The sequence below is a fragment of the Galeopterus variegatus genome, unplaced genomic scaffold (assembly GCF_000696425.1).
Source record: "Galeopterus variegatus unplaced genomic scaffold, G_variegatus-3.0.2 Scaffold1914, whole genome shotgun sequence".
In the NCBI taxonomy this organism is placed as follows: Eukaryota; Metazoa; Chordata; class Mammalia; order Dermoptera; family Cynocephalidae; genus Galeopterus; species Galeopterus variegatus.
In genome coordinates this window covers 273,180-299,065 of record NW_007728025.1, presented here as the reverse complement: position 1 = coordinate 299,065, position 25,886 = coordinate 273,180, and the positions used below count along the sequence as shown (strand labels likewise).

Genomic DNA, 25,886 nt, shown 5'->3' with positions numbered 1-25,886 from the left:
GTCAAGTAAGAGGAGGATAGAATACTAACTAGTGACTTTGAGGTTAACAGTGATGAATGCTCAGTTTCAGGTACAGAGTGAAGGGATCAATGGCTTAAGAAGAAACTAAGAATGTTTGCTTAGGAATAGTCTGATTTTCTTAAGTTAGTAATTATTCTTCTTGGCTGTTATTAAGTAAAATTTTCTAAAACCAGAAAATTTTCTAAAACTAGAAAATAGGGCCAAGGAGAGGATTCTAAATCCTTCTATTACCATCTTAAAATATGATTGCTTAAATACAGAGGGACACCTAAGTATTATTTAGTTTGGTAGGAGAAAGAACCATTGGTTCATTCTGCTATTTAATATTAATTAAATTTTCAGGATGTGAATTTACATGTTAACTTGTAGATTTGTGTCCAGTAGAGATGCAAAATATTTTTGTTCAGGAGGAAAATGACATCAAAAGTTATGTTTTAGTGCCCTCTAGGATATTTTCCAGTTTCAAAAAATCTAATCCAGCAATCTTATTCAAATATTTCTTTATTAAATTGCCTATGTAATTCCTACACTCAAACACAGTCTTGAATATATAACAACTTCATTGAGATATTCACATCCCATACATTTGCTCATGTAAATGAATTTGGCAATTCAGTGATGTCGACTATATTTGCAACCATCATAATCATTTTGAGAACATTTTCATCATCTCTATAAGAAACCCTACACATACAAGAGTACTTCAAAAAGTCCATGGAAAATGCAATTTAAAGATAATATGAATCTTTCTTTTTTTCTTTTTCTTTTTTTTTTTTTTTTGGTCTGTTTTGTGACCGGTAAGGGGATCGCAACCCTTGGCTTGGTGTCGTCTGCACCGCGCTCAGCCAGTGAGCACACCGGCCCTCCCTATATAGGATCCGAACCCGTGGTGGGAGCGCCACTGCGCTACCAGCGCCGCACTCTACCGAGTGCGCCACAGGGTTGGCCCTAATATGAATCTTTCTATCAACTTTTTGAATACGCCTTGTATTAGCAGTCATTCTTCATTTCCACTCAGATGCCAGCCCTAGGAAACCACTAATATGCTCTCTGTCTCTATAGTTCTGCCTATTATGGACATTTCATATAAATGGAGTCATATAATGTGTGATCTGCTGTGAATAACTTCTTTAACTTAGCATAATCTTTTCAAGGTTCACCCATGTTTTAGCTAGTGTTGTTACTTCATTACTTTTTATTTCCAAAATATATCTAATTGTATGGATATACTACATATTATTTAGCTGTTCGTCAGTTGATGGGCAGTTGGGGTGTTTCCACATTGTAGCTATTATGAATAATGCTGCTATGACCATTAGTGTACAAGGTTTTGCGTGAACATATGTTTTCAGTTCTCTTGTGTGTATACCAAAGAATGGAATTGGTAACTCTATATTATGAACTGATTTTCAGAGTAGCTACACCATTTGCCATATCATTAGCAATGTGTAAGGTTCCAGTTTCTCCATATCACTGCCAAAACTTTCTCTCGTTTGTCTTTTTGATTATAGCCATCAAAGTGGGTGAGAAGTGGCATCTCATTGTGGTTTTTATTTGTGTTTCTCTGATGGCTAATTATCATGAACATCTTTTCTTGTGCTTTTTGGCCATTTGGATATCTTCTTTGGAGAAATGTTTATTCTGATCCTTTGCCCATTTTTTAATTGGCTTATTTGTCTTTTTATTAATGAGTTGTAAGTGTTCTTCAGATATTCCAAATTCAAATACCTTATCATATATATGACTTGCAAATATTTTCTCCTGTTGAGTGGGTTGTCTTTTCCCTTCTTGATGGTGTCCTTTGAAGCACAAAAGTTTTTCATTCCTATGAAATCCAATTTATTTTCTTTTTCATTAGGAGTCAAACTTCATTCTTTTGCATGTCAATATCCAGTTATTCCAACATTATTTATTGATGTGAATATTCTTTCCCCATTGAATTGTCTTGGAACTCTTTTCAAAAATCAATTCAATGTAAATGTGAAAGCTTTTATCTGGATTCTTAATTCTGTTACATTGATCTGTATTCTTATCCTCATGTCAGTACCACACTATCTTGATTACTTAGCTTTGTAGTAAGTTTTGATATCAGGAAGTTTGAATCTTCCAACTTCGTTCTTATTTTTCACGGTTGTTCTAGGTATTTCGGGTCCTTGGATTTTCATTGGAATTTTAGGAGTGGCTTTCCAGTTTTTGCAAGGGAGTCAGCTGGGATTTTAATAGGTATTGAATTGAAGCTTTAGACCAATTTGGGGAGTATCACCTTCCTAATAATAAGTCTTCCAGTCCATGATCATGGAATGTCTTTCCATTTATTTAGGTCTTCTTTAGTGTCTTTCAACAGTGTTTTCTAGTTTTCAGAGTATAAGTTTTACACTTTTTACAGTTTTTTATTAAATATAGTTCTAGATAATTTATTTCTTTTGATGCTAGTATAAATGGAATTATTTTCTCAATTTCATTTTTGGTTTGTTCATTGCTAATGTATAGAAATACAATTAGTTTTTGTATGTGGATCTTGTATTCTGCTAGTTTGCTGTACTTATTACTGCTGATAGTGTTTCAGTGGATTCCTTAGGATCTTCTAGATACCAGATTACTTCATCTACAAATAAAAACAGTTTTGTGTCTTTCTTTCCAATCTAGATACCTTTTTGTTTTCCTTTTTCTTTTCCTAGTTATGTAGCTAAAACCTCCAGTACTATGTTGAACAAAGTTGTGAAAGTGTGTATAATTGTTACTTTTATGTGACAATTTAACTGGGTCATGGAGTGCCTAAATATTTAATTAAATATTATTTTGTGGAAACCAAAGAAGAGAAGGAGTAGCTATACTCAGATAAAATAGACTTCAAGCCAAGGAAAGTTAGAAAAAAAGATAAGAAAGGTCATTATATAATGATAAAAGGATTAATTCAACAAGAGGATATAACAATTTTATATATATACACACACACACACACACATACATACATACATACATACACACACACACACACACACCTAACTGGAGAACCCTGTTATATAAAGCAATTACTGTTAGAACTAAAGGGAGAAATAGACTCCCAATCCAGTAATAGTTGGAGATTTAACACCCTACTTTCAGCAAAGGACAGATTATCCATACAGAAAATTAACCAGGAAATGTCAGAATTGATCTCTACTTTAGACCAATTGGACCTAACGGACATTTACAGAACATTTCATCCAACAGCTGCAAAACACATATTCTTCTCAGCAGCACATGGAACACTCTCTAGAATAGACTATATGTTAGGTCAGAAAACACGTCTGAACAAATTTTAAAAAATTAAATCATATTAATTATCTTATCAACTGTAATGGAATAAAACTAGAAACCAACAACAAAAGGAACACTAGAAACAGTACAAATACATGGAAATTAAACAACATGCTGTAAACAATGAATGGGTCAAAGAAGAAATCAAAAACAAAATTTAAAAATTCCTGGAGGGAGACAAATAAAAATGAAAACACAAAATACTAGAACCTCTGGGATACAGTGAAAGCAGTTCTAAGAGAGTAGCAATAAATGTCTACATCAAAAAAGAAGATAGACTTAAAAAAAAAAACACAAAAAACTAACATTACACCTAAAAAAAAAACTAGAAAAACAAGAACAAACCAAACCCCGAATTGGTAAAAGGAGGGAAATAACAAAGATCAGTGCAGACAAAAATGAATTAGATATTAAGAAAACAATAAAAAAGATTGATGAAACAAATAATTGGTTTTTTGAAAAGATAAACAAAACAGCTAAACCTTTAGCTAGACTAATGAAGATAAAAAATAAGAGAGAAGACTCAAATAAATGAAATAAAAAAACAAAAAATGAGACGTTACAACTGACACTGGAAATACAAAGGATCATAAGAGGCTACTATGAACAAATATATGTGAACAAACAGGAGAACGGAGAAGAAATGTATAAATTCCTGAACATGTACAACTTACCAAGGTTGAATCATGAAGAACTAGAAAACCTATGCAACCAATAATGAGTAATGAGATTGAAGCAGTAATGAAAATTCTCCCAACAACAGCAAAAAAACCACAGGACCAGATGGATTTACTGCCTAATTCTACCAAACATTTAAAGAACTAATGACAATTCTTCTTGAACTCTTCCAAAAAATGGAAGAGGAGAGAATACTTTCAAACTAACTTTACAAAGCCAACATTATCCTCATACCTAAACTGGAAAAAGACACAATAAATAAAAGAGAAAACTACAGACCAGTATCCCTAATGAACACAGATGCAATGATCCTCAACAAAATAGTAGCAAACAGAATCCAGCAAATGTTGAAAAGGTCACTCACCGAGTAGGATTCATCTTGGAGTGTAAGGATGGTCTGACATATACAAGTCAATAAACACGACGCATCACATCAACAGAATGAAGGAAAAAAAAGATCATTTCAATAGATGCATAAAAAGTATGTGATAAAATCCAACATCCCTTCATGATAAAAACACTCAACAAAGTAGGTATAGAGGGAATATACCTCAGTACAATAAAATCCATATATGACAAACCTACAGCTAATGTCATTCTGAATGGACCGAAATTGGGAGCTTTTCTTCTAAGACCTGGAACAAGACAGGGATGCCTATCCAAGCCACCACATTACATTTAGTTGTCATGTCTCCTTAGGATCCTCATGGCTGTTACAGTTTCTCAAACTTTTCCTTGTTTTTCGTGCACTTGACAGTTTTCAGGAGTACTGGTCAGGTCCAGTTCTTACCTTTGATTAGAGAAAAAAATGCTCTCAAATATTCAGCTTATTGTTCATTCCTTATTTAGTAAATAATAATATGGTTGTCCAATTTATGAACAAATTAGGTTCCAAAAATTGTTGGCAGAATGAGTGGGATTCTAAGCTATTCTATGATATTGAAATATGAGGACAGGAGTGATGAAAGATGAACATGTTGAGATCCCATCCAGGAGTGTCTGTAAAATGTGCTTCATCTGCCTCTTTCGTTAATGGCACATTATTGAAGGATGTTAACCAACAGAGAGTGTCATAAAGCATATTATCCTTGGACAAGCCAGGTGAAATGAAGGGAGACAGAGGTATGGCTGCTTTTAATTTAGTTAAATGGAGGATAACCCAAGTATAACATTTTTTGTTGCTGTTTTAAGATTTAGGTTTTAAAAGCTTGTTCAAACAATGCTACCTAACTTACCTTTGTTAAAAACAAAAAGAATACTTTATGGAAAGATATATATAATTAGACACCTTGCGAATGAAAAATATTCACACAAAATTTATATTTTAAATTTCAGTTTTCTAAAATCGATTGTTCATTTATCAATCTACCATGTATTGGATATTCCTGTGTGTCAGGTGCTTTGCTAGTTGTTAGTTTGTGGTTGCCAATGGTAAATAGTATTGTAACTATGCATCTGGTATACATCTTGATCTTCAACCCAATTACCTAATAGAAGATGCAATACGTTTATCATAATTTGGATGTTTAAGGTACATTTTTGCATAGTAAATTTTTATTTTATTTTATTTTTGCAGAACTATTATGGAGCAGCTAAGATGATATTTTCTGACAATCCACTTGGTCTGACTTGCGGAATGGTGTGTCCAACTTCTGACCTTTGTGTAGGTGGATGCAATTTATATGCCACGGAAGAGGGACCAATTAATATTGGTGGATTGCAGCAGTTTGCTACTGAGGTATGTAAGATATTCACATTGTTTCCCTCCTCCACCACCAAGCACAAAGATTGAAAATAACTTTAATCCTTGATGTTCTATTGATACCCAACTTTTTAGTTTGATAAACAGCCAAAGTGTAAGCGTTTTTGTGCAACGAACAATATTTTTATTCAAAAGGTTGGCTACAAAGATGAAAGTTTATAAAACCATATGTCAAATTTGTTGTAATCCCAGTAGGTTATTAAAACACTTTAACTAAAAGTATATAAACTAGATGTTCTGAAAATATAGCTTATTCATTAACTTTACATTGAAGTGAGGCAAGGAAATCCTATTATGAAAAGGCTTTCTTAACCGATTCTTTTCCCTGAAACTCCCTTTAATCTTTACAGCTCAAAATAGTAGTATATCAGCAGTATTTTGTAAAATTCTGTGAGTAACAAAGATTAGATAATTTTCAAAAACCCTGAATCTGAAAAGTATTCTGTAACAACATTAGGAAAATTACTGGATTTTGTGAACTTACGGATTGGAAGCAGGTCTGTTATTTGGATAAAAATTTATGAAATAAAATGAAAGTATTTTTTTTTACTTTGCATCCCATATTTTTTGGTCCTGGCCTTTTCTTTTATGAATTCTATGTAAATGACCCTGACTCTCTGGGACGTCCTTGTGCTCTTTGAGGTCTCTTATTTGGAATCAACTAGTAGGTCAATTCCCATGTATTGTTTAAATGATCATCTTATATGGTGGTTACAGTAAGATTTTATAATCTTTGGAGACTATTTGGCTAGAAAGGTGAGCTAAATGCCTGTCAACACTAGGTTTTTAGTTAATGACTTACCTACCTGGTTTTGTCAACTTAAATGCAATGTATTCTCTCCTTTTAGGACCCTTCCCACAGTATTCCTCTAGCTTAAGTCTCACTTTGCTTTTAGTAATGAATCAGGGTTATTCCCTTCCTGCTTTCTTTTTTCTTTTTTTTTTGTCTTTTTCCGTGTCCGGCAACGGATCACAACCCTCAGTGTCACCCCCGTACCGGACCGGGACCAGCAACGGGATCGCAACCCTCGGTGTTGCCCCCGCGCCTCGCTCAGCCAGTGAGCGGGAACCGGTCTGTATGTGGGATCCGAACCCTCGGCGGGAGCGCCTCCGCACTTCCCAAGCGGCGCACTAGCGTAGTGCGCCACCGGGCCGGCCCGCTTCCTGCTTTCTGACAGGTTAATTCTAAGGAAGGGCTCCTGGGAATAAGAAAATAAAAACAATTTGAGGTTGTAAGTTGTTGCAATAAATTCTTGGATTTAATTTCTTTTCTTACCAAATTCAAAATTGCATTAGGCTTACCTGACCAGTACAAGGATGATCTTTACAACATGAGAAAATCCTTTGTCAATGGAGAAGTTTCAGTCGAATTCCTCCCCATCTTTCTTTGGGGACCCAGGGCAAGCTTACACAGGATGCAGTAAGTGAAAGGTCACAGAGTATGTATATGAACTAACACTACATTTTAAACTAAAATGAGCTAAAATGACATTGTTAGTTTGTCAGTGATCTGGACATGAGAGCGCGGAGAGAGACCAACCAAGACAGGGAGACACTATCCCTGTAGGAATTCTCACTTTGTCACTTGGTTTTAATGAGGTTATACTACCCTTTCCTGAAGCACAATCTGTTTAAGACAGAGTTTCAAATGTACCCTCACTGTTGTACAGAATTCATTAGAAACTCACTAAAATTTGAGATTGGCCACACTTAGGGCTTTCTGTAAGTATCATCCTAATGCAAAGATTTAGGACTGCAATGAATATGTTTTTAGTAAATCAAGGAGTTTAGAATAGAAATGTGTCTTTCTATTCCATTCCTATTGTACTTTGTATAACTGTGGTTTCAATATCAAATTATAAATCAAAATATCCCTGTGGGAACTACCTGTTAAAACTTTCCATTTATTTTTTAGGTTGGCCTGTTATAGCAGGTTGTTTTACAGAGTCCTGTATACCCCAAATCAAAGTATGGTTTACTTAAATTTACCCAGTTGTCAAAGTTGTTATGAATGTAAGCAACACATGAGTAACATATTAAGTGAATACCAGTGGGAAAAAAGTGTAAAGTGCAAAATATTATACTTCCAAACTCCTAACCTATTGACATGAATATCTAAGTCAAAGTGCAACATGATACAAATAACTTTGTTTTGTTTGATAAAACGATTGATTTTTGACCTTTAAAGAAATACAGATCTATTTTTCAACCAAATTAAGCAAAGGTTAGGAAATCAGACAAAAATAGTATGATATTTTTCAAAATTGTTTTTCCTGTACCTTATATGTGATTTTTAAAATATCAACTCGGTAGTCTGCCATTATTGGTTAAGTCCATAGCTTTTACTTCTCCATTTGAACATAAGCATGTGATTTGGAGGGACTGTAGTGGAAAAGGAATGAGTCACAAAGGATAGCCTGCATTAGAGGCAGGAGACCAGCTGCTTTAAAAAATTTTTTTTGTCCTGTGTTGTCATCGCTATTCCCACATCTACAGTATGATGATTGTGGCCTCAGACATTTCTGTATGTCAGTGCAGGGAGCGGGCTACAGGGGTGATTCTGACTCTCTAGAAGGCAGTTTTTCTTGGTAATAATATTGTAGTCTTGTAATAATATTGCTTCAATAAGATAACTTGGAAATAATAGTTTGGTGTGGATTTTATCAATCTCATGAGGGTTTTAAAATTTCTCTGCAAATATATAACCCTTGAAAATTTTATTTTGAAAAGCATTTGAATATTTAATTGTATTTTTAAGGAATCATATGTTTATTACGTTTAACAGACCAACTAGACGCTTATTGCCTCTCAAATTTAATTAATGAATTGTTGGAAAAAGAGAAGGAAATGAGAATGCATCTTTCTACTCATTGCCTATAGTATAGAATAATGATTTTAAGTAGAAAATTAGCTGCATGTCAAATCAGTTCCCTTGTAGTGATGTTAAAGAGTTCTGGAGGCAATCTAGAAAAATTTAAATTAAAACTTCAAGCTTCTAAAGTTTGACTAAATGTTAAAATGAATGAGGGCCAGAAAATTGGTACTTAAACTTACTGCCTCAATTCTGAATTTTTAGGAATCCACTAGATTATGAAATTAGTATCTAAGTAGAGTTTTTATTTTTCTCATTAAACTTTATATGAGATTTTTCTAATACCTATTAAATATACTGTTTAGTATGGTATATACTTCTTGGGACTGTACTTTTATTTAGGTTTTATACTTTTAGTTAAGAATGGAACCGACAGATGGAATTCAGACTAAATTAGATGACTCACTCACTGAGAAAAGTTACTCTTTAGATTTTCCATTAATTGTATCTCTTAGTAGTTTTTTTATGTCACTTCTCATTTGACATTACCCAGTTCCTGTCCCATTAGCATATACTATTTGCAATAATACAATAATGTTTTCATGTAATTGATAAAATTTATTTTGTTTATTTGCTTCAAACTAAACTTATATTACAAAGAAAACACTAAAGGCCTTCGTATTCTCTTTCCCAAATGCTCTGATTGTTGTTGAATCTGGTCTATTTTTACATGTTTCCTACAAAATAGTTGTATATTTAGTGTGGATATCCACAATGAATGTTGAAGTTTAGAAAACTTTTCGTAGGTTTACTGGCTATTCAGATTCCTTATTATTGACTTTTTTGTTAATTTGTATTCTTTGCCCCTTGTGTGGTGTATGTTGTGAAGGAGGAATCTAGTTATATAACACACCCACTTGGGATACATTTGTATGTTTTCTCTGTGGACAACAAGTTAACTAAGTGCCATTTACTACATAGTTTGTTGTTTCCAGACTGCTGTGTAATGCCTCTAATTTAATATAGCAAAGTAATATGTGAGAATTTGTCTGTTTTTGTTTTTTGGAGGAAGTTGGGATGTTTATTAATTTACATTGATCTCTTTGTGCTTCTACGTACTGATACAAACTGGATTAATTGCTATAGATTTATGTTTTGATATCTGGTAAAGTATTTTTATTTTTGAACTCCTTTTTTTCAGAATTTTATTGACTGTCTCTGGGCCTTTACTCTATAACATGAAAGTGAAATTTTTCTTATGGGTTAAAGGAATAATATACCATATCTTTCCAAGGGACTATAAGCATTTATTTCTGTAGTAGACACAGTTAAAATCAAACTCATCAGTGCTTATAATCCAGTAAAAAATATACTACTGCAATTCAAAAATCCAGGTGTTATATAGACTTCATTAAGGAGCGTTTAACATTTATTTAAAATATATCATCATTTATGTTTTGCTTAAACACTACAACAAATAGTTTGAAGAATTGTGAATGAAGAAGGAACATATTCACTCAAGTTAGTATGTGATTATTTTAATAGGGCAAATTTTATTTCTACCTTATCATCATCTTGGATGTGGACATCACTAAAATCCTTAAATTTTGCCTTCTACGAGTATATTTGAAAAGAATGTAGAAATATGTATTCTAATATACAATAGAGTATTACATGTCCTGTTTCCAATAATGTATTTCTGTGATGTATCCCATCTATCAAATACAAAAGCGAAGACAATTAAAAAAAAATTAAGTTCAGTTCCCAAATTAAAACCAGTCACTATAAAGATGAGTACTTGTGCATAAAATGAAATGTGAGATTGTACATACTCTAGCTGTGTATTATGTTGATTGCTTTATAAATAAGATAATCAAATGACTGTGATACTTTGGAGAGCAAACAAGGACATTATTAATTAGTCCAGTGCAACAGGCAAAAACTAGAACCATCTCGAGCAAACTGGCTTGTGTGAACACTCAGTGTAATAAACCCCCACTAGGTAAGGATTAAATTAATCAAACAAACATTGATTGAGCATCGATTAGAATTAAGTGTTATGGTGGCTGCTTCTAAGTGACAGTTTCTGAGAAACACTGTATTTTCTCAGGAAATAATAAAAGTCAACAATTGAAATTTTGTAGTAAAGTTAGTAAGACATGTGCATTTACATTGGTGTGCTTGAACTGATAATCCAATCTTCATTAATTTTTGTCACTTGGTTTTGGAGTGAATAGACCTTAGTGCAAAGAAAAGTATTGGGCCATGGAAATGGAGAGGTGCAACACACTGTATGTACTTGTGTAGCAGTTCAATCCATTTTCGTAATATATCACTTTAAAATGTTGATCAACAACCCTTGAGTTAATGTTTTTCCTATTTGGGGCATAATGAAACTAAGGATCAAAGTGATTAAAAATCATAATTAACATTATACAAACTCCTGCAGAATATTAGGTACTTTATTAAGAACTTAACTAATAAGTTAACTAATTATTAAACTAATTATTAAACTAATTATTAAACTAATTATTAAACTAATTATTAAACTAATTATTAAAGTTAACTAATCTTCAAAATAACCCTCCAAGAAAATGTTATCATCTTCATTTTATATATGAATAAAATATTATGAAAGGCTCCATGAAATCAAATTGACTCCAGCAACCTCACATCTAGTATGAGGAAGGTTTAGAATATAAAACTAGTGCTCTAATTTCCATTATTTCACAAACTCTCATTTGCCCCAGATAATGTTACTAGTCAATGATACAGGCTCTTTGTAAACCCAGGATTTCTGGCTTCAAGTTCATAGCAGAATCCATTGCATCTTGTTGCTCCAGCTACATATACCTCAGTAACCATGCCTTACAGCTCCTTAAATTTCTGTTAGATATGAAGCAACTACATTAAAATAGATTATGTAAGACCAGAACATATGGTTTAGTAGTTTCTTACTTATGCGCGTTACCAAAGAGCTTTTCTTTCTTCTTTTTTTTAAAATTTGACCATGGAAGTATTCTATAGCCAGGAGAATCCAGGTTTTGTGGTACTTGAGATAATAAAATTTGGGGTTTCTTCTGTTAAAAATTATAAGGCACTACAACAAAATTTAAATTCAGGGCCTTGGAAAGGGCCTATGCAGTGAGAGTCCCTGAAGCTTAAGCTTTTACTTACAGTTTTATTTTAATTTGGAAAGCCTGAGTCTGATTATGTGATAGCTGCTATACAAGTATACTTAGAAATAAGCCTAGCAGGTTTATGCTACAGTTTGGCAAACTGGTCAATAAACTCTGTCAGTTCATGTACCCAATCTAAAACTAAGATAAATTACCATAATAATGAATAATAACCAATATTTATGGCTAATACCTTTTGCAGGTCATTTATAAATAGGATATGGATTAGAGAATAGTTGTTAGATTGATGATATCTCACATTTGCCCTATTGTCACAAACTTGTCACTTTGAATAAAATTTCTCTACACTACTCCTATTTAAAATAGGATTATCAATAGTTTGCAAAGACTTTTCACACACACAAAAATAGGTTAATTATTTCTGGGAGAAATAAGGTATAGATAAAAAAATATTCATTAAATAGTAATAAGAACAATCATTTTTAACATGATGAAATATGGCTTCTGGGATGCAAATATAAGCAACATATATTAAGACTTGATTTGTGTCTCCTTTTAGTCTTAATGCAATGTTTAATAGACAGGAATGATGTCTCGATAGATTGTACTAAATATCTGACATTCTTCTTCAAAAATCTTTTTTTTTTTTTCGTTTTTGTCTTTTTTCGTGACCGGGAACGGGATCGCAACCCTCAGTGTCGTGCCCGTACCGCGACCGGCAACGGGATCGCAGCCCTTGGTGTCACGCCCGCACCGCGCTCAAACAGTGAGCAGAATGGTCTCTATATGGGATCCGAACCCTTGGCGGGAGCGCCGCCGCACTCCCAAGCGCCGCACTCTACCAAGTGCGCCACCAGGCCGGCCCTTCAAAAATCTTTAGAAGTCTGTTAACAATACTCAGTGCTAGCACAGTGGTTGATAATAAAACCGTAAGACTGGATGAATTGTTGGACAGTTTTATCACAATATGTTGATTTGTTTTAAAACTATGTTAGTATCTATCTAGAGCTTTAAATAATAAAAGTAAGCTGCAGTGATTTGGGGAAGTAACTGAAGTTTATGAAAACTGAATAGTTAAGATTATTTGTTATTATTTTTTTCCTAAATTTGTTTTTTATAAGTCCAAATATATATTCTTGTGGGCAACTTACAGTTTAAAATAATGGATTTTTATTGGTTTGAGTCTTAACTTAAAATATGTATATTTTCATAAATATATTTGATAAATAGTAGTGTAAAGTATAAAGCAGTGTTGTTGTATCAGTATGATTCACTTGTAAAAGGCATGATGCTAATAGTTAAAATTCAAACTACCCATTTGGCTCCAAAGAATAATAATAAAATGAAATATAATAACACACACAAAATTAAAACTGAACTAGAAAGGAAAATAAATACTTTTTTGGGCCACAATTAGTATAGAAACATTCAGCTATAACCAGGGGACTTGGGTCACTCTCTCCTAGTCTTGCATGAACAGTCAGAGGCTGCTGGGGAGTTTGCCTGATGTCTGGTAATTAGTACCAAAAATACCATGCATGGTAGAGGAGTGGACTCACTTCCCCCTGGTATAAAGGTTAAAAAAAAAAAAAAAATAGGTAAAGCTACTGTACAGAGATGGGGCATACATAAAGCTTCAGAAAGAAGCAGTGAAAGCTGTGCAGGCTGTGTTTTGGGCATGTGCCTAGGGCTGTGGTAACTTGCTTCTATGATACCTTCTATATTACCTCAGGGCTGGAGGCCTCGGCTTCCAGAAAGAGACCTGGTTCTGCAGTGGGGGAGGGGGAAAGGAGTGTAGTTGGGTGGAAGCCACCAAGTACCTGCTAGAAAGCAAGAGGGGAAATGCAAAGAAAGAAATTCTACTCAGCATAAATCTGAAACAAAAAGTTAGGAGATGCATTAGAAAAGCTATGCTATCATGCTTTCAAAAGACTCCACTGACAGGGCATGACTTTATGCTAAATGAAACACATATAATATTATAATAAGGCCTTTGAAATAAATAGGAATAAAAAAATCCATAAAAATAAGATAAAATGATGACAAAAATAGTGAGTTTAATTTAAAAAATAGTTGATTGAAAATATTTGCTGTAGTGAAAATCTCAGAAAAAAAGTTAAATTTTGGATATTGGCACTAAAAAAAAATTGATCTGAGAAATCCAACCAGAACATAGTAAAGAGATATAAAGAAATGAAAAGTATGATAGAGAAGTTAAGATGCATAGAAGACTCCAATGTAGATGTAAAAGGAATTGCTGATATAGAGAAAGAGACTGACAAAAGAATAGTCTTAAAGCAGTTATGGTGGAGAATATTCCAGAAGAAAAGTTATAAGTCCTTCACCTAGACATATAAAATGGTTGTTGCAATATTGGGAAATGCCGTGGTTAATGAGAGAATCAAAACTTCTAGAGAAAGAGAAAACAGATTACTTTAAAACCAAATGACAATTACCCTGACCCCAGATTTCTCATCAGCATCAACAGATGTCAGAGGCCAAGAGAACAATATTCTTAAAGATCTAATATAAAGAACTTTATTTCTCCATTGGCAATAAGGGCATTAATAAAAGTATTTTCAGGCATTTTCAATCTAAATGATTTAACACTCACCTTTTCATAAGTACTACTAAAGGTTATACTTTAGGATGAAGACAACAAACCTGGAATGAAGGAGAGAGGGAAGAAAGCAAACAAACCATCAAAATATGGTGGTAAATATAATTAAGTAATGACTGTAAAGTAATAAAAACAACTCATTTTGAGGTGTTAAAAATAAATATGGAAATAACATTTTATACGATATTGACAAAAAAGGTGTTTGGGAAGAGAAAATTAATGATGAAAAGAATAAATGTCTTAAAAGATGTAACTTTCACAAACTTGTATACACACTACAACATAGTCTTCCTAAAAATTAGTGAGGTTTATTTGAATAAGGTTTATTGGATTAGTTTAAGAAATTCATAAAGTATTCTGAGCCAACTAATATGGAACGAATGCATCCTTTTCATGCACTTGTTGAACATACATCAAAACTATTCATGTGCTAGGTCAGAAACGGTGAATAATAAATGTATATTATATCCAAATCAGTATAAACAGACTATTTTTTCTACAACACAATTGGGAATAAAGAGTAAAAATATTGTCAAAGTGAAAATAACAATTTTATGTTCGGAAATTTAAAAAAACACATTCGTAAATAACTCATGGGTTAAAGAGGTGTAATTTCACAATAAAAATTATGCCATAGATTTGACTGACAACTTGCAATGACCAACTGTGCAATGCAGCTAAAGTCATTTTTATGTGAAAATTTGTTGTTAAGTGTATATAACAAGGAAGAAGAAAGATGTGTAAGTGGGTATGGTTCGTCTCAGACAGCTAGAAAGAGAACAAACACGTGGGAGAAAAACATGAAAATAATGGAAAAATAATGAGTAAAAGCATAAAAGCAAAAATAATGATGCTTCACGAGACAAAAAGCTACCTCTCTGAAAATAGTTTAATAAATAATTGTCTGGCTTATTACCTAATAACAAGTACATTTCAATTATGGATGCCTTCTAACCACTTGCCTTTTATAATTTTATTAGTTTGCTTATAAATATCATTGGCTTCATCATTAATCATTACTGCTGTTTCTAGAAAAATCATGTTAATTAAGAATAATCATCTGAATCTGATGAGGTAGAGGAGTAAGATCTTTCCAGTCTACTGTGTCACTGTCACTCTCTCGTGTCTCCTTATTATCCTCTTGTTCCCAGCAAGATACAGCATTTATTGCTTGGCTCCTGGCATCTTTAATGTCCAACTCCAGCACTGAACACATATCTGAGTGACTAACTAGGTAGTAGGTTTGGGTGCTAAGGATACAGTGATGAACAAGATAGGAATAAAGACAATTAAGAAAGCAAATATGAAGTGCTGAGAAAGGAGAGTGAGACAGTACTATGGGAACCTTTAGCTAGGAAGCATAGTAGACAGTTTAACCGGGAAAGGAAGTTGAGTTGAGGAGTGAAATTTAAGCTGGGTTCTCTAAAGACTGAAATTTAAACGGGGTCCTGTAAGGAGTGCAGTAAAGTCAGGAATGGGAGAATATTCCAGGCTGTGAGAATAGCATAAGCAAATTTTGAAGGCAAGAGAGTGCTTGTATTGTTTGGTTTGAGCCTGCATGTGATTTTGGATGAGCAAAGTTACTCATGACCAAAATACAAACACCTGTGTTTTCAAATCATATTTGGTCAGCTTAGAATTTTTACTTCAATTGTGCAGCCTCAAATGCCAAATATAACATTTAGTATAATCTAAAGAATATGGACTATAATGTGAGGATAATAACTTACGAGTCAATTCTTTTGTATATAAAATGAGCAATCACACCTAAATTTGAAGATTGTTAGGACTGGAGATAAAAATTTTAAGCTCCACTGAGAGCGCCTCATAAAGCGATGGAGTTAATCACAGGAAGTTATCATCATTGATTTATTCAATCCTCACAATAAATTGCTGAAGTAATTATTACTCATTTAATTTCAGAGCTAGCATTTAGAGAGGTGAAGTACTCTTCAAGATAACATGTGTATATGGTTTTTTAAAGATTTGTCTCAGGTGTTAACTTTTCCTCTTTTTTAGGTAGGTTTACCCTCCCAGAGCACCATCGTAAAAATGAACCATGCACTAGTTTGCATTGTAATAATTTTTTTATATTTAATTTTAAAAATATTTATGAGGACTCATTTTCATGGGGATACTTAATAGAAGATCTCTGTTTTTACTCATACTGATGTGTAGAACATACAGGGCACATAAAAATACTTAACCAAATCAAAGTGGAAATTGAATAAAACAGAATATTCTGTTTCAAATTAAACAGTATTTTTATCTTTCCAGATGTGTCTCTCAATAATATCTATTTTAATAATATGAAAATTATGAAACAAAATCTTTAAGAATTACTAATACATAAACAATTTTGATAGTTAAAAATTTGCCATGACATAAAGTTTTCCTAATACATTTCTAATGCATTTGAAACACAGTTCTTAGTTTTGGTGTCCCTTGTTTAATTGCTGTGAAGAAAACTGTCTGGTTGCCCAAGTATATTCCTTTTCAAAGGATGAATGCAGTGAATAGAATAGTATGTAATCAGTATTTCCTTTGACTTCTTTTTTAAAAAGAAGCAAGTTACATAGAAAATAACATAGACATGGCTCCAAGAAGGCATGCAATTTGAGGTAACTTTTGAATGTACAAATAGCAATCATTCTTCACTCAGGCATTCAAACCAGACTGTCATCCTGCTAATTAAATAACACCAGAAACTGAAACCAGCAAAATGAAAACCGATGTATTATTTTTACTAAGATTTCTCTTAGACCTAAACTGATAAAATAATACCTCTTTAGAAATTATTTTCATTCTGTCATGAAATCAAGTTAAATACTTGCCAAAATATAAACCTCTTATGAGGTATGCAGAAGGCAATCATACTTTTATAAGTCATTCTTCAGCTAGTGGAGATGTTCTGAAATTCCTAAGAATATTTTATTTGTCAAGATTTCCCTATAGGTTATTTTTCCTATTGCTTGGATAGTAAGAACAAACAATAATTGAGGAAGATTTACAGCTATCAAACGTTCATGTTTATTTTCATTATGTACCATTTTAGAAAGTAAGAAAGATTAAAATGAAAAAGAGTTACCTTCAAATTACAATTGGTAAATATTCTTTTTTTTTTTTTTTTGTCTTTTTTCGTGTCCGGCAATGGATCGCAACCCTCAGTGTCGCGCCCGTACCAGACCGGGACCGGCAACGGGATTGCAACCCTCGGTGTTGCCCCCGCACCTCGCTCAGCCAGTGAGCGGGAACCGGTCTGTATGTGGGATCCGAACCCTCGGCGGGAGCGCCACCGCGCTCCCAAGCGGCGCACTGTAGCAGTGCGCCACCGGGCCGGCCCGCAATTGGTAAATATTCTTACATTTACAATGTTCTGTCCTTTTTCATTTGTAGAACATGATATAATGATTAGAAAATTATGCTGTTTCTGTCTCCAGAATGTGAGGAGGCTTGGGGGAAGATCTCATGGCTCCTTTCTGTATCTCAATCTTTCCATTTTTAAAATCAGGATAATCTCTCCCTTACCTCAAAATAATGTGGAAATTATGGAGAAAATGCTAGTGAGGTCAATTTGGACTGATGAAATAAATGCACTTTCCAGATGAGTGAAATGTTGGAAGTCAAAGGATGATTATGCAGGGAAAGTTATTTTAAAATACTTCTCAAGAAGAATATTCACTTATAAATAACTGTCCTTCATTATTACCAAGGTAGAACTGTTTTCCTTGGTGACTTTTACTGATTTGTTGAAGCATGTCACTGCAGTGCAGGAATTTTTAAATTCATCAAAATCTTGTTGAGTGCCTACTTGTGGTAAACTCTGTTATGCTCTGGGATTACAGATTGCAGAGAAGACTCTCTGAACAGTTTGTAATTTATTGGGAAAGTCAAATTGTATGCTATGCTTTTAAGTGAAAAAAAATTATGTAAAGTTCTCAGCAGAGTGCTTAGCAGATAATCAGTGCTCAGTTATTGGTGGCTAGAGATAATTTCACAGCAGTTTACCTTGTAATAAGCCCCCAACTAGAACTTTTAGGGCTATTTCTAGGGCCTTTTAATTGTTCCCTACAATACAGTGCTTGTTATGTTGTAGGGCTCTATAAAAGTTTGTTAACTACTACTGATGAAAAAATTAAAATAATCTCAAAATAATCCAAGTGCTACAACATTTATAGGAAACAGAACACATTAAAACTATATAAATATAATGCAATAAGACAAGAAAAAAGAAAATTTATACAGATGGGGAAGGAAGAAATAAAACTCTGTTCACAGATCACATGATTATTTAGAAAATTTGAAAGAATCACCAATAAACTTTTAGAGCTAATAAGGAATTATATCAAGGTTGCAGGATATAAGGTTAATGTACAAAAGTCAGTCACTTTCCTTTATACCAGCAATAAACAATGAGATTTTGAAGTTAAAAATATAATACCATTTATGCTATCATGCATAGAAGTGAAATACTTAGATATAAATCTAACAAAATATTTACAAGATAAATATGAGGAATACTACAAAACTCTAATGAAAGAAATGAAAGAACTAAATAAATGGAGACATATGCCATGTTTTAGGTTAGGAATATGCAATATTGTCAAGGTATCAGGGCAATCTCAATCAAAACCCCAGTAAGTTGTTCTGTAGATATTGACAAACTTATTCTAAAGGTTATACGGAGAGGCAAAAGACCCAGAATAGCCAACACAATGCTGAAGGAGAAGAACAGAGTTGGAGGACTGACACTATCTGACTTCAAGACTTACTGTAAAGCTACAGTAATCAAGACAGTATGGTATCATTGAAAGAATAGATAAATAGATCATTAGAACAGAATAGAGACCGCAGACATAGACCCACATAGTTAGCTTACCTTTGACAAAAGAGGAAACCCAGTAAAATGGAGGAAAGATAGTCTTTTCAACAAATGGTACTGGAACCACTGGACGTCCACATGCATAAAAATGTATCTAGACACAGATATTAAAACCTTCACAAAAATCAACAGAAAATGGATTATAGACTTTTGTGTAAAATGCAAAAGTATAAAATACTTAGAAGATAAGATAGGAGAAAATCTAAATAACCTTGGGTTTGGCAGTGACTTTTTTTTTTACATGCAACACCAGCAACAGGATCCTTGAAAGAAATTACTGATAAGATAGACTTCACCAAAATTAAAGACTTCCTCTCTGCAGCACACTGTAAAGAGTACGAAAAGACAAGCCATAGACTGGGAGAAAACATTTGTAAAATACATATCTCCAAAAGGACTGTTATCAAAATGTACAAAAAACTCTTAAAGCCCAACAATAAGAGAACAAATACCTCAAATATAAGCCAAAGATTTTAATAAATATCTCACCAAAGAAGATATATAGACAGCAAATAACTGTATGAGAAGAGGCTCTACATGATTTTTCATCATTGAAATGCAAATTAAAACAACAATTAGATACCACTATGTTATTAGAGTGGTGTCTCAGTCTGTTCAGGCCCCTTTAACAAAATACCATAAATTGGGTAGCTTATAAACAGCAGAAATTTAGTTTTTACAGTTCTGGAGGCTGGGAATTCTAAGATGAAGGTGCCTGCAGATTTGGTATCTGGAGAAGACCTGCTTTCTTGTTTGTATATGGATCCTTCTCATTGTGTCCTCATATGTGAAGGGGCAATGTAGCTGGCTCTCTGGGACCTCTTTTATAAGGGTGCTAATCCAATTCAGGAGGGCTCCACCCTCATGATCTAATCACCTCCAAAAGACCCCACCTCCTAACATTGGTGATTAATTTTCAACATAAGAATCTTGGGGAGGAACACAAATAAGATGATACCAAATTGCCAAAGTGCAGAACACAAAAAACACGAAATGCTGACAAGAATGTCGACCAACAGTAACTCTCATTTATTGCAGTACAGTACAGACACTTTAGAATTCAGTGTAATAGTTTCTTACAAAATTAAACATATGATCCAACAGTCATTCTTCTTGGTATTTACCAAAAGGAACTGAAAACTTATGTGCATACAAAAACCTGCACACAGATGTTTATAGAAACTTTATTCATAACTGCCAAAACTTGGAAGCAACAGAGATCCCCTTCAGTAAATGAATGGATAAATAAACTGTGGTACATCCACAGATAATGGAGTATTATTCAGCAATAAAAATAAATTAGCTCTCAAGCCATGAAGAGACATGGAGGAAACTTAAATGAATATTACTAGATGAAAGAAGCCAATGTGAAAAGACTTCATATTATATGATTACAACTATATAACATTTTAGAAAAGGAAAAACTATGGAGACAGTTAAAAGATCAGTGGTTACCAGGGGTGTGGGAGGGATAAATAGGCAGGACAAGAGGATTTTTAATGCAGTGCAGCTGTTCTATATAATGCTATAATGGAGGACACTTGTTATAAATTTTTCCAACCCCCATGAAATGTATAACACCTAGAGTGAATGCTGATGTAAAGTGTGAACTTTAGATATAATGATGTGGCAATGTAGGCTCATCAGCTGTAACAAATGTACCACACTGGTGGTGAATGTTGATAATGGGGGAGGCTATGCACATGTGGGGGCAGGGAGAACATTTGAAATCTCTGTGCCTTCTACTCAATATTGCTGCGAATCTAAAATTCTTCTACAAAATAAAGTCTACTAAAAAAGGGTATAAATATAAAATACTATGATTGATAACAAGAACAGTCTTCTTAACGCACCTAACTTCCTTATTTTCTCATGTGGCAGAATAATGTGGTGGAAAACCAAATTGTATAGTGCAATGTTTTCCAAACACTTCATGAACAACTGTTGGTTTGTAACATTAATTTATTAAGTATCACAGCCAGGACCACCGAGCCACTGCTGGAAGCCCCCTGGGCTACCCTGCCGGAATGAGGGGGGGACCCATGAGCCTTGACCACACCCCCCTCTTTCCTCCTCCTCTTATCACCCCCATTCCTCTCTCCCTTTTCTGCCCAACTGCTCTGCAACATCTTAGAATGTAAAAAAAAAAATTAAAAAAAATTTTTTTTAAATAAACTATAATAAAACAGCTAATTATTGTTGTTAGTAGAATGACTAGAATATATTCTAAGTGTACTGGGAATGATAAATTCATGTAATACTTTTTAGTTATATATTTTCTATTGAAATATTATAGGTATATAATGAATTTACTATTGAAAATCACTATAAAAATTTGAAAATGAGAGCACATAATAGTTAAGGCTCTGGAGCCAAAAAGCCTTAGGATGAAGTCCCTCATATGTGCACTTGACTGCAGTTTCCTCATCTGGAAATGGAAATGATAATTGTGCCTCTGTAATAGGATTGCTAAAGAATAAATGATAGAGATTTAACTTAAAGCCCAGCACATAGTATGTGTTTAATAACTATTGGCCTGTTATTAAATACATTTATCTAATTTTTGATTTCGATTTTGCACTTTTTTTCTCCTAAAATTTATTTTATTTTTCAACAAATTCCAGTTTCTTGGTGAAGTTCACATTCTTGTGATATAATTTTTGAACTTATTAATCATTGTTATTATATTTGGCAACTACAATTGCTACATTATTATGCATATCTTTTTATTTTCTTAGATTTTTTTTTTCTTGGCAGGCCTGGACTCTTTAATCAAACCCCAAGCATTGTATATGAAAATTTGTAGATACGAGTTTGCCTTATTATCCTCCACAGAAGGTCCATTCTATCATTTGGTAGATAGAGTGAGGGCCAATTACCTTCACGCAAATCTGGGGCTGAGTTGACTCATGGCTGGGTTGATTGTCTGCCTCTGGTTTGCCCCACTTAGAGAGTGTAGCCCTCTAGCTGTACTCTGGGGTGTTTGCTAATGCTCTTGCTTCTTTAGTCATTCCTGCCTCCCAGTTTTTGTTTCCTCTAGGCTATCATATTGCAAAAAGCACCCTTCCTGCTCACAGAAGTTTTCTGTTTAGAGCCTTACCCTTTTGTCTTATGCAGCTCAAGAATTAAGCTCATTTTGCTGCACTTTCTTCTGCTCTGTTACTGGCCTTCTGCATTCTCCAAATATTATGTCTTCCAGTTCTAGAAGATTGTCAAAATCTCTCTTGCTGTCTCTTCTGAGCTGTGGTCCTCTTCAATACTCTTAAGCTTGCTCCCTTTGCTAGGAAATGGCAAATGGCATGATTTCTAGTTCTCGTTGTAGAGATCTTTCACCTCCTTGGTTAAATTTATTCCTAGGTATTTTATTTTTTGGTAACTATTGTAAATGGGCTTGCATTCTTCTTTGTCTGCTAGTTTGTTGGTGGAGTATAAAAACGCTATTGGTTTTTGTATGTTGATTTTGTATCCTATCAGCTCTAAGAGTTTTTTGGTAGAGTCTAGGTTTTTTTTATATATAGGGTCATGTCATCTGCAAACAGGGATAATTTGACTTAGTCTTTTTTAATCTAGATACCTTTTATTTCTTTCTCTTGCTTGATTTCTCTGGCTAGTACTTCCAATACTATACTATGTTTTCGGTAATGGGCCACAATAATCAACCACATCGTATACTGACAAAATAAAATTAAAAAACAAAAAAACAATACTATATTAAATAGGATTGGTAAGAGTGGGCATCATTGTCTTGTTCCCATTCAGGGTGATATTGGTAGTGGGTTTGTCATATATGACTTTTATTGTGTTGAGAGACTTCCCTTCTATACCTAATTTGTTGAGTCTTTATCATGAAGGGATGTTGAATCTTGTCAAATGCCTCCTCTGCACCTTTTGAGATAATCATATGGTTTTTGTCCTTGATTTTGTTAATGTGGTGTATCAGATATATTGATCTGCTGAATTTATTGAGTTTATTGATATGTTGAACCATCCTTGCATTCCTGGGGTGAATCCTACTTGATCATGATGTAGTCTCTTTGATGTATTGTTGTATTCTGTTTGCTAATATTTTGTTCGTGATTTTTGAATCTATGTTCATCAAAAATATTGGCCCATATTGTTTCTATTTTTGTTATGTCTTTGTCTGATTTTGGTATCAGGGTGATGCTGGCCTCATAGAATGAGTTTGGGAGAAGGGAAAATTATGTTAAATGAAATAAGCCAGGCACAGGAGGAGAAATACTACATGTCCTCACTCATAAGTGGGAGCCGAGAGAGAGGGAGGGAGGGAGGGAGGGAAGGAGGAAAGAAAGGAAGGAAGGAAGGAGAAAGAAAGAAAGAAAGAAAATCTATAATAAAATGTTGAACTTTCAGAAGTAGAGAAAAAACCTATGGTTATTAGAGTTGGGGAAGGGGTAGGGGTAAGGAGGGATGGGAGTAATTGGGTAAGGGACACAAAAAGTAATTACAATTTATAATGATGAAATGCTAATAATATTGATTTGATCATCACATACTGTACACAAATACTGACAGTCAACTCTGTATCCCATAAATATGTATAAATAAAAATAAAAATAAAAACAAAACAGTAAATTAAAAATAAATTAAGAAAATTACCTGCCCCCAAAAGCTAGAGAACAATACATCACAAAAACAGAAATGAAATCCATCTACACAGTCAACTAATCTTTGAAAAGGCACCAAAAACATACACTGGGAAAAAAACAGCCTCTTCAATAAATGCTGCTGGGAAAACTGGGCATCCATGTGTAGAAAAATGAAATTAGACCCGTACCTCTCACCATATACCAAAATCAACTCAAAATGGACTAAAGACTTAAATATAAGATGTGAAACTATAAAAATCTTAGATGAAAACATAGTAGAAACACTTTAGGTTGTAGGACTGGGCAAAGACTTTATGAGTAAGACCTCAAAAGCATTAGCATCAAAATAAAAAATAAATGAGATTATATAAAACTAAAAAGCTTCATAAAGGAGCTGAATAGACATTTCTTAAAGGAAGACATACAAATAGCCAATAGACACATTGAAAAATGCTCAACATCAGTAAGCATTAGGAAAATGCAAATCAAAACCACATTGAGATATCATCTCACCCCTGTTAGACTGGCTATTATCAAGAAGACAGAGAATAACAAATGCTGGAAAGAATGCAAAGAAAGGGGAACCCTCCTACACTGTTAGTGGGACTGTAAATTAGTATATTCATTATGGAAAACAGTAAGGTGGTTTCTTAAACAACTACAGCTAGAACTGCCATATGATCCAGCAATCTGCCGCTGGGTATATGCCCCAAAGAATGGAAATCATCATGTCAAGAGGATACCTATGCTCCCATGTTTATCTGAGCTCTATTTACAGTAGGTAAGAGATGGAACCAGCATAAATGTCCATTGACAGATGACTGGATAAGGAAAATGTGGTATATATACACAATGGAATACTGCTCTGCTGGAATGGAATAAAAAAGAATGAAATTCTGCCATTCACAGCAACATGGATGAACTTAGAGAAAATTATGTGAAATGAAATAAGCTGGGCACAGAAAGAGAAATACTGCATGTCCTCACTCTTAAGTGGAAGCTAAAAAAATAACAAAATACATAAATAAGAAAGAAAGAAAGATACAACCATCATGGTAATGTGTTGAACTTTGAAAAGGAGAGGACAGACTGTGGTTACTAGAGTTGGGAAAGGGAGAATGAAAGTGGTGTTTGCAAGAAATCGATAAAGGCTCACAAAGAACGATTACATTTTGTAATGATGAGTGTAGCAACTTTCCTGATTCCATCACCACATATCGTACACAGGTGTTGATATTCAACTCTGTACCCCACAAATATGTATAATCAGTTATGTTTCAATTTAAAAAAAAAGGAGCAAAAAGTCAGATGCCCTTGAGGGAACGAACAGTTACTCCTGAAATGTCCTCTCACTTCTCTGCTGTTCCTTTCTCTCTGAGTTCTTGGCCACTCCAAGTCTGGCTTGCTTCATTAGCTCTCCAATGCTTCAACCAGGTTTTTAAAATGTTATCCTTCAAAAGTTAATCTGTCATAACTAGAAGCAGATGTCAAGAAATTATTTATTGTACGTACTGTGTGCCAGGTTAGTGTTAACTGCTGGTAGTATAATGGTAATGCATTTACATGACATATTTTCTTTCTTTTATTAATTTAAAAAACTCCAAGTTTTAAGAAATAGCATCAAACAATATAAAATACTTAGTAATAAATGTGACAAAAGATGTGCAAGACCTGTACACAAAAAGTACAAAACATGGCTGAGAGAAACAAAATTTAAGGGGAGGGAGAACCATAAAGAGGGAATAATTCATGATTCTTAAAATTTACTGTGACACTTTCAGAAAGAAGCTAATCTCTATGTTTCAGCCATAAAATATTATTTTATTTCTTAACTTAAAAGGAGACATATATACACATATATGAATCAAGTTAGGTTATAAATGTATATAAAACAATAGTATAAAAAGGTGTAGGGCCGAGCCCGTGGCGCACTGGAGAGAGTGCAGCGCTGGGAGCACAGCAGCGCTCCCGCTGCGGGTTCAGATCCTATATAGGGATGACCGGTGGGCTCACAGCGCTCACTGGCTGAGTGCGGTGCAGCCGGTCTCAAAAAAGACAAAAAAA

General features: G+C 33.9%; 1 protein-coding gene across 1 annotated transcript in view; it reads left to right on the top strand.

The window, feature by feature from the left end:
• Nucleotides 1-25,886, top strand: part of LOC103596022 (dihydropyrimidine dehydrogenase [NADP(+)]-like) — a 94,752-nt gene that overhangs the window by 16,934 nt on the left and 51,932 nt on the right. The window contains exon 3 of the mRNA XM_008579577.1: nt 5,576-5,737. Coding sequence (XP_008577799.1) covers nt 5,576-5,737 — 162 coding nt within the window. The remainder of the gene's footprint in view (nt 1-5,575; nt 5,738-25,886) is intronic.